The sequence below is a fragment of the Ovis canadensis genome, chromosome 1 (assembly GCF_042477335.2).
Source record: "Ovis canadensis isolate MfBH-ARS-UI-01 breed Bighorn chromosome 1, ARS-UI_OviCan_v2, whole genome shotgun sequence".
In the NCBI taxonomy this organism is placed as follows: domain Eukaryota; kingdom Metazoa; phylum Chordata; class Mammalia; order Artiodactyla; family Bovidae; genus Ovis; species Ovis canadensis.
The window spans coordinates 223219019-223233119 of record NC_091245.1 but is presented as its reverse complement, the minus strand read 5'-3'; the positions used below and the strand labels follow the sequence as shown (position 1 = coordinate 223233119).

At 34.9% G+C, this 14101-nt stretch overlaps 1 protein-coding gene across 2 annotated transcripts in view; it reads right to left on the bottom strand.

Annotated features, from left to right (window-relative positions):
• Window positions 1-14101, bottom strand: part of ZBBX (zinc finger B-box domain containing) — a 121396-nt gene that overhangs the window by 14420 nt on the left and 92875 nt on the right. Inside the window, exons 16-18 of one of the 2 annotated variants that reach the window (XM_069545381.1) lie at window positions 10375-10682; window positions 6223-6376; window positions 5381-5497 (exon numbers count right to left, since the gene is read on the bottom strand). In XM_069545381.1, coding sequence (XP_069401482.1) covers window positions 5381-5497; window positions 6223-6376; window positions 10375-10682 — 579 coding nt within the window. The remainder of the gene's footprint in view (window positions 1-5380; window positions 5498-6222; window positions 6377-10374; window positions 10683-14101) is intronic. The other variant, XM_069553256.1, reaches the window with a different exon arrangement.

Here is a 14101-nt window from a genome sequence, read left to right as displayed (position 1 = left end):
CAACCCCATAGATGGCAGCCCACCAGGCTCTGCCATCCCTGGGATTCTCCAGGCAAGAACACTGGAGTAGGTTGCCATTTCCTTCTCCAATGCATGAAAGTGAAAAGTGAAAGTGAAGTTGTTCAGTCGTGTCCAACTCTTAGCGACCCCATGGACTGCAGCCTACCAGGCTCCTCTGTTCATGGGATTTGTTTCTTAAATTCTAGGACAATATTGCACTGTGCCTTGTAAGAGAAAGAAACCCATAGGATAAACATGGTACCACTTCCTAATGATCCCATTTTATTTGATGGTGTATACATTCATCTATTAAAGCACATATGGAAACAAAATAGACCAATATGCAAAACCTTTTGGAAAAACAAAGGATTTAAAGAAAATTGAGAGTACATTTCTAATTTTCCTAAATATGAGTTCACTCTCAGCTGTTTTATAGGGCACTTCTGGAAAAATTCGAGAAGCAGAGATCTGAGTCAGGTTAGTACTTTGTTCCACCAGGGCAGTCACCATTTTGTCTTGATCTATTTCAAAGGTTGACTTAGTTGGTTTCTTCAATATGTGTGGTTCTTACATAGTAAGAAAAAAAAAATCCCTTCAAAATTTATACTAACAAAACATAACTATATATATATCATTTGGTATTGCTCACAAGATTCTTTAATAAAGGCCAAGGGAATACTCAAGGCACAAATTTAGATATTCATAGCAAAGGTATATTTTTAATATAGTGAATCATTGTTTTGATTCAGATAAACACATGCATATTAAGTATAAATAATTTATAAGATAATCTTGTATTACCTTAATACAAATTGCCTTTGTATAAAATGTTGGATTCTTTAAAGAAGTGCTATGGCCATTATCATTAAAATTATTATTTGACTGAATATATGTCATACAACATTATGCCCACTCTATTGACTCAAAGAAAAATATAAAATTCAGAAGAGTGGCTACAGGCAATTGTTACATAACAGTCAATGATTATTGAGTTTGTCTTTTTTTTTTTAAGATATACTTTGAAGGTAGCTAGTACCCTAAGAAGAATCTTAATGCAGTATGTAATTATTTAAGCAATTAAAACTGACTAAGGTAAGTCCCAAAGGGTACCAATTTTAATGCACGTCTCAGAAATCAAGTTTGAAAACAATTTTTGTTGGAATGAAATTGTAAATAAATTAAGAGTCTAACCTTTTTGTATCTACTTGCACTCAGAGATAATTCTAAAGAAAAAAAAAACTAACAAAAATGTGCCTATGTTTTTTTTTAAAAAGTAAATATCCCTAAGATTTATTTTAATGACTAGAATTTGGAATTATTTTACCTGTAAGGAATCAATATTTTATTTAAAGCCATCAAGAATAACAAATCTGCCATTTTTATAAGTGAACCAGCAGTAGAAACAGTAATGGTAGAAGTACAGGTCAGAGAGTATATAATTCAGCTATAAAGAGTAATACAGTAATTCAGCTATAAAAATAGAAACTTCTAGATCTATGGAGAAAACCACACCTTCTATCTTACTGTGCTACATTTCAATCACAATTTAAAAGAATTTAGAACTTGTTAAAATAAAACAAATGAAAGATGTTATTAAGAAGAATTGGACTTCTGCCAACACAGAGAAATATCAGATGAAAAATTTTAACATAATATATATGCCCTTCAGAAAATTCAGGAGATTACGAACATTTGCTGAACTCTTATATAACAACATCTGGCTGCCACAGTATTAGTGGTTAATTGATCCCAACTGAGAAAAAAAAAAGTTCACAGGTGTGGGTCAGACATGCTTACCATACGGCAAAGAAAGAGACTATTTTTCTTACTGGAAGTATACTCAAAGCGTAATTTAATGCACATAAGCCATAGAAAGACAGAGGCTTCAGTTTGGTCCTTGGTTTTATTTATTTTGTTCATTTAGATGAATATGTCATCCCCTTTAATGTTTCCTGTATAAGATTATTAATGTTACTGTTAGGGTTAAGATTAGAGACACGGTTAAGACAGGCACAAATGAAAAATGCCAGGACTAAAGGGATCATCCGGTATTTTTTTCTTTTTTATAAACCAAGTTTGTAGATTATAAACATAATCTTTTGGAAGTAACCTTTCGGAAATAACTTACGCCATCACTGGCAATGTAAATAATATTTCCATAAATGTTTCAGGAGCACTTAGAAAATACATTTTCTAATGTATGAATTCTCAGTAATTTACACAGTGGAGCAAGAATATTATAAGACAAATATGTCTCGTGACCTTTATCCAGGGGAAAATATATTGAGTCCTTTGGTCAGAATGTTATTTATTATTGAAACACTCTGCAAAAAGCAGGTTACTCTGCTTATATTTCATCTAATTCTAATGTTTTATTTAGAACAGTAATAATTACTATTGTATTAAAGTCTATTCAATGAGTGATTAATATTTTTTATATCTTTATTGAGATTCTTATACCCATTAATATAACCCAAACCACTATTTTACATTATCATCCCAATATTTTGCTGGTCTTATTAGTAATCATAGCATATTATTCTTGAACTAATGCCAAGAACAATTTCTTTTGTTATATTTATAGTATAACTGTGATCAGGGTTAATCTATAATTTCCTCAGATTACAGAGAGAGGAAGCTGGGGTGGGGGAACAGTAGGTTTTGGCAGTGGGTGCGCAGAATCAACAGACTTGCTGCAAAACACACATGTATTTCATAGCTATCATGTTTTTACATTCACAAATTTAGGACTAGAGAGTCCCTTGGACTGCAAGGAGATCCAACCAGTCAATCCTAAAGGAAATCAGTTCTGAATATTCGTTGGAAGGACTGATGCTGAAGCTGAAGCTCCAATGCTTTGGCCACTCAATGTGAAGAGCAGACTCATTGGAAAAGACTCTGATGCTGGGAAGGATTGAAGGCAAGAGGAGAAGACGGCAACAGAGGATGAGACGGTTGGACATGAGTTTGAGCAAACTCTGGGAGACAGTGAAGGACAGGGGAGCCTGTCTTACAGAAGGAGTAATTCATTTATATACTGGCACCAACTCAGAATATAAGATTTCTGTAACTTGTGGCATAGTCAGGAAATTTTCATTTTTATTTCAGGTCACTATCTCTGGAGATATCTCCTTCTGCCTCTAACTGGGAAGTCTTAACAATTCTTAAGATTTGGCTGAAATCTCACCTACCATCTAAAATCTTGCATACAGATAAGTTTCAATGGCAAAGCAATTATTTTATCACTTCCATTCCTAAAAACTGCACATGCATCTACCTCTATTATAACTGATCATATGCACTATTATAAGCTGCCTATCAGTTTCCAGAAGCATGTTATTCATGTTTTTTATAGACCTTTTATTACATATGGTATAATTTATGTATTTACAAGACTATGGTTTTTCCAGTCGTCGTGTGTAGATGTGAGAGTTGGACCAAAAAGAAGGCTGAGTGTCAAAGAATTGATGCTTTTGAATTCTGGTGCTGGAGAAGACTACAGAGTCCCTTGGACTGCAAGGAGATCCAACCAGTCAATCCTAAAAGGAAATCAGTTCTGAATATTCATTGGAAGGACTGATGCTGAAGCTGAAGCTCCACTGCTTTGGCTACCCAATGCGAAGAGCAGACTCACTGGAAAAGACTCTGATGCTGGGAAGGATTGAAGGCAAGGGGAGAAAAGGGCAACAGAGGATGAGATGGTTGGACATGAGTTTGAGCAAACTCTGGGAGATAGTGAAGGACAGGGGAGCCTGGCGTGCTACAGATCGGGTGGCAAACAGTCAGACGCGACATAGTGACTATGTCAGTCAACATAGTCAACATATCTATACAGCACTTTTCTCAAAGTATGATTTTTGGACTATATACATTGGCATGAAGTGGAATCATCAATAAAATAAATGCAAATCCCTGAGCCTTATCTCAGCTTAACGACCCAAAATTTCTAACGGTGAGATCTAGGAATGCCACAACAGTTTCCCAGGCAACACTGACACTTGAGAGCCTCTGACTGGACTCTAAGCTCTCAGGCTTCTGGGAAGGTGGCTTATTTTATATCACTATGCCTCAAGTAGGTGCTCCTTCTAATGTTTCTTATAGCAAATTATTGATTTCAACAGATCACCGCAAATGGATACTTCAAGGCATTTGGCTACTTCTTATAAAAGTTTGCCCTAGTAACAAATTCTCATGGCATACATGATAATTTGTTTTTATCAATCTATGGTGACTTTAAAAAGCTCCTTTGACTGCCTCAACAGGAAGCAGCCAGAATTTTCAAAGCTGCCCCAGCCTTTGATATGAGATATGTAATTATAGAGCCAAAAAACATTTATCATACATGAATGGATTTTCCACTAAAAAAAAAAAAAACTATTAAAATCTGACAGTTTCTCAACATAAATGCATATGGAAAGAATCTAAGCTGGCCAAGTTGTTTTAATCATAGGATTTAAGGCAAGAGAGAAATATAAATCTTACATATAGGGACAAATCATATGTAATTAAATTTCTGGCTTGAAGTTGGCCTTCAGATGAAGTCAAACAGTCCCCTCTGTCAAATGTTTCTCCTGCATCATGAGCTCCCAAGATCAAGCAACATGACTCAGGCAACTCTTTTCCCTAGGACCCAGCACAGTGTCATCATACTCACCGTGTGTGTTGAATCGTCTTAATTCATTAGTCATCAACTGCAACTTCATATGAAATTCAGCACCAAGCAAACCTACTTTATCAGGTACTTTCAGATAACAATAATAACCAGTAACACTACTGATTTTAATGATGTCAAAATTCTCTGCATGCACTTACTAGAAAAATACTGCAATAAGCATTGAATATGTCAAAAGTTATTGTATAGAAAATCTCAAAATTATTTTGGCTAGAAAATAGAATTAATAAGCTGAAATCAAGATTTCAGGGCCAACACATTAAGCATCAGATTTAAACCAGCAGCGTCTTAACCACAGCAGCAAACAGCAATCTCATGGCTTTGTGTGCTCATAATATGAATCAAGTAGAGGAGGAAACAAAATCTAATATAAATATACTGTTTCTTGAAAGTGTAATGAAACAGTGTATATTTTATAAGGGTTGTTCAAAATATATATGCCTTATCCTGAGCTACATTTTAAAAATATCATTCTCTAGTACACTGTGGCAGAAAATAGCTAAGACTATAAAATTTATGTTTTTGAGAGGAGTAATGACTATTCTTGGTTTTTGGCTTTGGAAGAAAAGTCCAAGACAGTTTAAATGAATAAGTTTAAATTAAATAACTGATAAAATGAATTTTCAGGTGCCTAGTAAAGTACTAAAAGATAAACTAATAAACACACTGAGCTACAATATGGCACGGCAGCCTTATAGTCAACCTTACCAGTCTTTTGCTGTGTTCTCCTTGCTGATGGTTTCTGGGCAAACTTCAGAACACCTAAGGCAACTGTGTTATCAGCATATGCACTTACACTATGGTCTGGGATCCATTCTCTGTCTCCTAAAATGGTAAAATTACATAAAGTTGAAAAAGAGGAGACATTCATGTTGTTGATTCATTATATGTATTGTCTTACTGGATAATATTTAGCTAAAGAGAAAACATTTATGACAGTGAGGTGTATATTATGAAAGATAAAAATCTCATAATTATACAATAAAAGGAATGAACTATAAACTGCAAGGAGGTTGCACAAATATACACGTACAAGTGTGAACAGAAATAAATATTTTTTAAAATATACATTCAATATAACATAAAATATAATAGTATGTATGTGAAAAATATATTTGAATACATAAGAAATCTAAGATTGCAGGCGATACCAAGACCTGAGTTTTAAAGGAAATGACAGCTATGTCTGTGAATTTCCACAATCCTAAGATTTTAAGATTTGCTTTTAAGATGGCATCTAAGAATTATAACACTTAACAATTAATCAAGTGATTTGAAGATGTACTATTAGTTGATTAAGGGTCACACTTCTAATATCTAAAAATAATCTCAGTCTCATTACAGCCATGTTTTCTGACAGTTGCCTTAAATATAAATATTAATATTTGGTAACTCTCATAAGGACAATAATTTCAGCTAGAAAAGAAGAAAACAATTTCTCTTGGTAAACGGAATTACTCAGTATTGCCTAAGATGTTGACCGTTTTTTAAACGTGTCAGAAAGTTGTTAGCTTGGTCCACAGGCCATCTGACTTTATGTCTGAATTTACCTGCAATTGTAATCCTAGTATTGGAGGAGCTGCATTCTAAACTATGAGAAGGAAGTAAGTTGAGTCTTTCATTTTTATCAAAAACAAAGAATCTTTCAAGTCCTTGATATTGTTCATTTATGGGCTTACTCCTGAGGGCTATTTCTTGTAACAACTAGGAAACAAAATATTCAACAAAATTAAGTTTATTTTATCTTATCCACACAAAGTAGCAATTCATTCATTGAGCACCCACTATGTTTTTAGCATGGATTTTGCCCACATCAAGTTTAGGTTCTAGTTGTGGAGACATAAATTGTTACACAACATTTATACAGAGTCAGTTTGGAAAAATGCATAAACTACAATTATGGTAATGATCTGAAAGTTGCCATTAAACCTAAGGAGGATTGAAGCTCATTTAAAAGAAAAATTAAGTTTTATCTTTTCTTTTCTTATTTTCTTCCCTCAGTGTCTTTGCACATAAATTACTCTGGAAAATAGAGTCGTTCTCATATCCTATGCTTTTGACTAGTGTCTTTGACTATATGTAAAATAAATTCAAAGATGAAAGCAAAATACCAGATGGAAACAAATCTGATCTGATCTTGGTCACAGAGAAAATCCAAGTTAACAAAACAATCACTATGAAGAAAATATACAAGGGGAAACTGAGCCAAGAGTGAGCTAAGTAATTTGTGAAGTTTATACATACAGCTAAAAAACTAGCAGACCTAGATTCTGTATATAGATCTTGCTGATTTGAGGCCCAGGCTTCCCCTACTACTGTGTGAACTCTTATTTTGATATGCTTTCATCCTAGGGAAGAATATAAATGAGATTTATAAAGTACATGAGTCTGGTAGAAAACATTAGAGATGTGCCAGTGAGAAGGCTGTGCTGCTGTGCTGTACTCAGTAAGTTGTGTCCTATGCTTTGCAGTCCCACAGACTGTAGGATTTTCCCAGCAAGAATATTGGAGTGGGTTGCCACGGCCTCCTCCAGAGGATCTTCCAGACCCAGGAATTGAACCTGTGTTCCTGCATCTCCTGTATTGCAGGTAGACTCTACCACTAAGCAACTTGGGAAGCTCAGTGAGAGCTCTGCCGCTGCTGCGGCTGCTAAGTCGCTTCAGTCGTGTCTGACTCTGTGCGACCCTGTAGACAGCAACCCACCAGGCTCCCCCGTCCCTGGGATTCTCCAGGCAAGAACACTGGAGGGGGTTGCCATTTCCTTCTCCAGTGCATGAAAGTGAAAAATGAAAGTGAAGTCGCTCAGCTGTGTCCAATTCAGCGACCCCATGGACTGCAGCCAACCAGGCTCCTCCGTCCATGTGATTTTCCAGGCAAGAGTACTGGAGTGGGGTGCCATTGCCTTCTCCGAGTGAGAGCTCTGGATGGGCTTAAAATACCATTAGAGTGGCCATCAGTATTAACAGTTCCTTAATGCATCTAATTAATGCCCAAACGCAGTCTGTTTCAAGGTGCTAATCACACAATTAAAATTATTATAACTCCATTCAAATGGATAAGTCATATAAATGATAAACCATTACAAACTGAAGCTAGGGACCAATAAAGCACTTCCTTCAAAGGTAAGTCCAAGTCCCTACGCATAACATCTTCACCGGCTCTCCCAGACACTGATCGCCAATCCACAGAAGCCGTTCTGGTGGAGTTCATATCTAGATCAAACATTTGAAGATATGGAAATTTTTTTTTAAAGCTTAGGTTAACAGAGAACGAGAGTGAATTTGTTTGTTTGCCCAATCTCATCTAGTTAACAACTGATAGTTCCACATTTAAAACCAAGAGGTCCTGACTAGTTCATACTCTTCCTTGCACGTGCCTCCACCTCACTGCTGCTGCTCTACAACTAACTACAATTCCATACCTTTATGAAGAACTCAATTTCTGGAGGCTGAAGTACAAAACGTACTGTCTCAAACTCTGAAGGAATGCCACTGCTAGAATCTGCCCCTACTGCTCACCAGTGAATTTTCTACAAGATCACAGCAGATTTCTAAACAGTTTCTGCTCAGGGAATTGTTTCTACTAGGGCAGGAGGAAAATAAAAAGTTCATGTGTAGTCATTTGGGATGAAAGGAAAGTAGATTCTACAACTAAGTGTAAAGCACTGTGCTCTATGATGCAATCATTTACCACTTTTCTTTTTACAATAGTAGTATAAGGGATCAAAATTATTAGTGGTTTCTTAACATTTCAATTTTAATAATGAAATGTTTTATATAAATGTGTACAACACATAATATAACTTTATCACACGATAGTAGTAATTTAAAAGACTTGCTTCAGGTATCTATACTACAATATATATGTTAGACTTTATATGTAACATTAATTGCTGTTGTTGTTCAGTCACTAAGTAGTGTTTGACTCTTTGTGACCCCATGGACTACAGCATGCCAGTCTTCCCTGTCCTTCACCATCTCCTGGCATCTGCTCAAATTCATGTCCATTGAGTCAGGGATGTTATCTAACCATCTTATCCTCCGCCACCTCCCTTCTCCTTTTGCCTTCAATGAATTAATTGTTTTATTGTGTTGAAGTTGACATACACTATTACAGTGTAAGTTATCTACTATAATTACATCTGAATGTATCCTGAATTCCTCTGGATAAAACAGCACATGGTGCGTGTGTCACTTAGCTCTAGGCACGATGCCCTTTGGAAACTGGAAAATCAGAGTTCTTGTTTGTTCTACTTGCTGAAATTCATTCCATGATCGATTGTTTTCTTTGTTGGAAAGGGGAGAAGTTCGGCTGAAGTGGAGGTTGATTTGGGGGAATCTATGACTTCCCTGGTGGCTCAGACGGTAAAGCAACTGTCTACAATGGGAGAGACCCGGGTTTGGAAGATTCCCTGGAGAAGGAAATGGCAACCCACTCCAGTACTCTTGCCTTGAAAATCCCATGGACAGAGGAGCTTGGTGCAGGCTACTATCCATGGGGTCGCAAAGAGTCGGGCACGACTGAGCGACTTCACTTTCTTTTTTTTCTTTATTATTGGCTAAATTGTGGGAATGTCTTTCTACGAGGGGCTGAGGTTTACTTTTGTCAGATATATCAGGGCATCAGTAGACACAGGTCAACATCAGTGTTGCTGATTCCAATATTTCTTACTTGGAACTTTCAGATTCCAAGAAATGTATAATCAAACTCTAAACCAAAACTAGATGAAAGCCCAAGATTTCCATTTTTCAGATAATATATTTATTGACTTAGGCCTGATCCCCTGCAGAAAGTAGTCTCCTTTCATCCTGCACCTGTGTGTCTCCTTGTGTATTCCTTCAGAGACAGAGCATACTTTTAGGGATCTAAGGTTTCCGCAGAGGTCTCAGTTCTAATTTCTCACTTTGAAAAGGAACAAGGCCTATCACTAAGTAGGTATAGAAATTCAATTCCCTGAGCAAAAGTAGCAGCAGCTCAATACTCATTCTGTAACTGTTTGGTCCTATCTTCAGTTTAAGTACCATGGCAATTCATTGCAAATGACTTTAAAATCTTGTTAAAATATTTGACTTGCCCAGTTTCCAAAGAATTTAACATTTAATTTGTCCACATTCTAAATAACTTATTATTAATAATTATAATCCCTTAAGATTTTAGTACATAGAACAGAGATTCAAATATAGTTTTTAAATTTGGCAGTAATGCAATAATGAGCTACTTTATCTTTTTCCTCTAAGAAGAAACAAAACTATACCCTATTTCTTTATTAGCTATATTCCTGAAGAATTACCTTTTAAATGTTATGTTTACATTAAGCCACAAAACTGGTTTTATCTACAAAACTGCAATTTTTTCCATTTTAACCACTGACTATAGAGTAGAAAGCTAGAGAGAATTTATTATACTAAATTATTCATAATAATGAATTTCATTTAGGAAAGTAACAGCACTCTTACTATGGTGCATGAGGTGGGCCTTAGATTATTTGTCACAGAAAGTCATTTGTTATAATGGCATTTACCATATTAGAATTTCTTCTGTAAATCATTTACATTCTTTCCCATAAGAGTTACTCTTCGACTATAAGGCTGTACATTTTAAATTCAATAGGAAGTAACATTTAAGAATATTCTGTGTCAATATAAATTTTTTATGATGATAATTATAAAATTTTAATACAATAAAGATAATAGATATTTACCAGTGGTGACTCTGTAGTTTTAGAATCTTCAAAGTTTGGCCTCTCATGCAGGTTGCTGAATTCCAAGGATTTCTTGTCCTCTTGAGATAATTTCTCCTTAATGCAGGGTTTTTCTAAATCTTTACTTGGCAAAGAATCCTTGTTCTCAAGAGGTATATGGGAATCTTCATGCTTTTTATTACTTTCTATATCTATGCTTTCCTCTTTCGAATTTCTCTCAAAAAAATTGTTTGCCTCTAATTTTTCAATAGCAGGAGAGTATGCATCAGGATTCACAAAGGTATCAAAACCTGCATGTGACGTTTCTGCTGTTGAAAACACATATTTACAAAAGTTAAGTAAATAATTATAAATAAATAAATGGATTAAACTGTTCATTCACCAAAACTTCTGTGGTATAAATATTTATCATTAAACACTATTTTTAAAACCAATTTTCTTTACTGAGTCCTCAGTTTTAAAAACTTTTATACAGCTTATGTTCATAAATGACAATCCTAATTTACCTATATATTCAGACTTAAATGATTGAGACTAACGGAGGGAGACAAGGTTTTATTTTATGATGCAGTCTTGAAATTGACACGTTTCCATTTCAGCCTGAGGTTCAATTTCTACTTTTCTACCCTCTCTCCCACTCAAGTTTTATATCAGTAATTTATGAGAAACAATGCAGGAAAAAACCTTACTTTCCACATTTTACCTCTTTTGCTTAGCATAACTAGTGATGAGGAGAGGGCCATGAGAAGTCTGCCAGATGAAAGAACTGCAGCAGTTAGGGGCACAGAAAATGTTTGAGCTAAGACACCTGCTTCTGGAAAGCTACAAAATGAGCTAGATTATATTAATCACCCACCTCATTATGTCTGCTTTAAATAAATCACTTGGGGTAGATCACTGGTTTTCAACCTGGATGCACAATAGAATTGTCTGAAGTTACTCTTTAAAACTGTCAGTGTATGGGCCTGACCCCAAACCAATCAAATCAAACACTGACTGTGGGAATCAAGCATTTTGTTTGTTTGTTTCTTTCCCCCCTTCACCCACCAAGCTCTCCAGGTGATTATAATGTGAAACTTTGGTCTAGATTTTCTTAAGAATAAAATTCTTAAAAAAAAATTTATACCATATTGCTTTCATTACCACATATACATATTTATCCAAACTAAATATAGCTTCATGTGATTAGCCCATATTCTCTTTCCAATATGCATATCTTATCTGTATAAATAGACTGTGTAAAATAGTAGAAGCTATAAACTAAAATAGTCTTCCATGAAAGAAACTCTGTCTTACAGCCCATTGCTGCAATCAAATGTTTATATAACTCAGCAATTACACACACTATTTAGAACTTCCATTTTCAATTATCACCTCTAAATTGCATAGTACTGTGAGAAATGTAATAAGTTGTATGTCAAAAAAATATTTTATAGAAAACCTTTATGAAAGCTATTCAATGTAATAAAACTTTTATGAAAATGCTGTACTTTCCTAATAAGCTTGAAAATAAATTATCTGAATCTAGGTTGTTTGTTTGTTTGTTTGTTTTTTGTGGAAGGAGATGTCATTTCCTAAGTGTAAATGTCTACAACTAACCTCTACAGTATTTTTGCTAGATTGTAAAATTCCATTATTGGGATTTATTGCTGCTGAAAAAGTGAGAGCACAACACTTTAATAATGCATACTATGTGATGCAGAAAGTACAGATATGATTTAATTTATTCTATTCACTAAAAGCCCTGTTAAGTCATAAAAAATAGTTGTCTGGGTTCAACATTCAAAAATCAATTATTCTAACCTGTCATATCAAGAGGCTAAAGAAGAAAAATCACAGGATCATATCAACAGATGCAGAAGAAGCATTCAACAAAATCCAACACTTATTCATGATAAAAAATCCTCAGCAAACTAGAAATAAAGGGAAACTTTCTCAACTTAAAGCCTACCTACAAAAAAAACTAGTCAACAAAATACTTAACAATAAGAAACTAAACGCTTTATCTCAAATATCAGGAACAAAACAAAGATGTCCATTCTTACCACTCCTTTTCAACACTGTACTGGAAGTCATAGCTAATTCAATAGGACAAAAAAAGGGAATAAAATGTATGCAGACTGAAAAGGAAGGAATAAATCTGATTTTGTTCACAGATTACAAGAATGTCTAGGTACTAACTCCAAAAGAACTAACAACAACAAAAAATTCCTGGAATTAATAAGTGCTTATTGAAAGGTTGAGGATACAAGTTGAGCTTACAAAAGTCATTTGCTTTCCTACACACTAACATGAACAAGTGAAATTAAAAATTAATAACATAGCACCATTTACATTAGCACATGAAATTGAAATACTCAGGTATAAATCTAAAAAAAAATACAGCCAAGACCTCTATAAGGAAAACTGGGTGAAAAAAATAAACTGGATGAAAGAAATTTAAAAAAAAACTAAATAAGTGGTTTTTTTCACACTAGTTCACATTCAGAGATAAGAAAACTCAATTTGTCAAGATGTCACTTCTTCCCAATTTCATCTACAGATTCAATATAATCCCAATCAAAGTCTCAACAAGCTATTTTGTATATATTGATAAATTGGTTTTAAAGTTTACATGCAGAGGCAAAAGACCCAGAACAGGCAACAAAATATAGGAAAAGAACAAAGTCAAAGGTCTGACACTATACAACTTAGAAAATTATCATAGGGTTATAGTAAGCAAGGGGCTTCACCAGTGACTCAGTGGTAAACAATCTGCCTGCCAATGCAGGAGATGCTGGTTTGATATCTGGATCAGGATGATACTCTGGAAAGGAAATGGCAGCCTACTAAAGTATTCTTGCCTGGGAAATCTCATGGACAGAGGAGCCTGGCAGGGTACAGTCCACGGGGTTACAAAAGAGTCAGACAGGACTTAGCAAATAAATACCACAGTAATCAAGACAAAGTGATATGAGCAAAAGTATAAAAACAGATCAGTGGAACGGAAAGGAGAATCCATAAGTAGATCCACATAAATATAATCAACTGATCTTTAACAAAAGAGTAAAGGCAATATAATGGAGAAAAGAGTCTTTCCAACAAGTGGTGTTGGAACATGTGAATATGCACACGCCCCAAAATAAATCCAGACACAGACCATACCCTTCATAAAAGTTAACACAAAGAAATAATAAAACTAAATGTAGAATGCAAAACTATAAAACTCCAAGGTGATATGGGGAAATTCAGATGATCTTGGTTATTCTAATGACATTTTAAGATACAACACAAAAGACGGGATGCATGAAAGAAATAATTGATAAGCTCAATTGCATTAAAATGAAAATTTTCTATTCTATGAAAGAGACTGCTATGAGAGTGAGGAGATAATCCACATATTTGGAGAAAATTTTTGCAAAACACATACATAAAATACTGCACTCTAAAATATGCAAAAGAACTCTAAAATTTCAAAGTAACAGAATAGACAATCCAATTACAAAATGAGCCAAAAACCTTAAAAGATAACTCAACAAAGATGACATATTTGGCAAATAAGCATATGAAAAGATGTTCAACAATATATGTCACTAGAGAATTTCAAATTAAAATGAGATACCACTACACAGTTATTCAATTCAGTTCTGTTCAGTGGCTCAGTCGGGTCCGACTCTTTGTGACCCCATGGACTGCAGCATGCCAGGCCTCCCTGTCCATCAGCAACTCCCGGAGTTTACTCAAATTC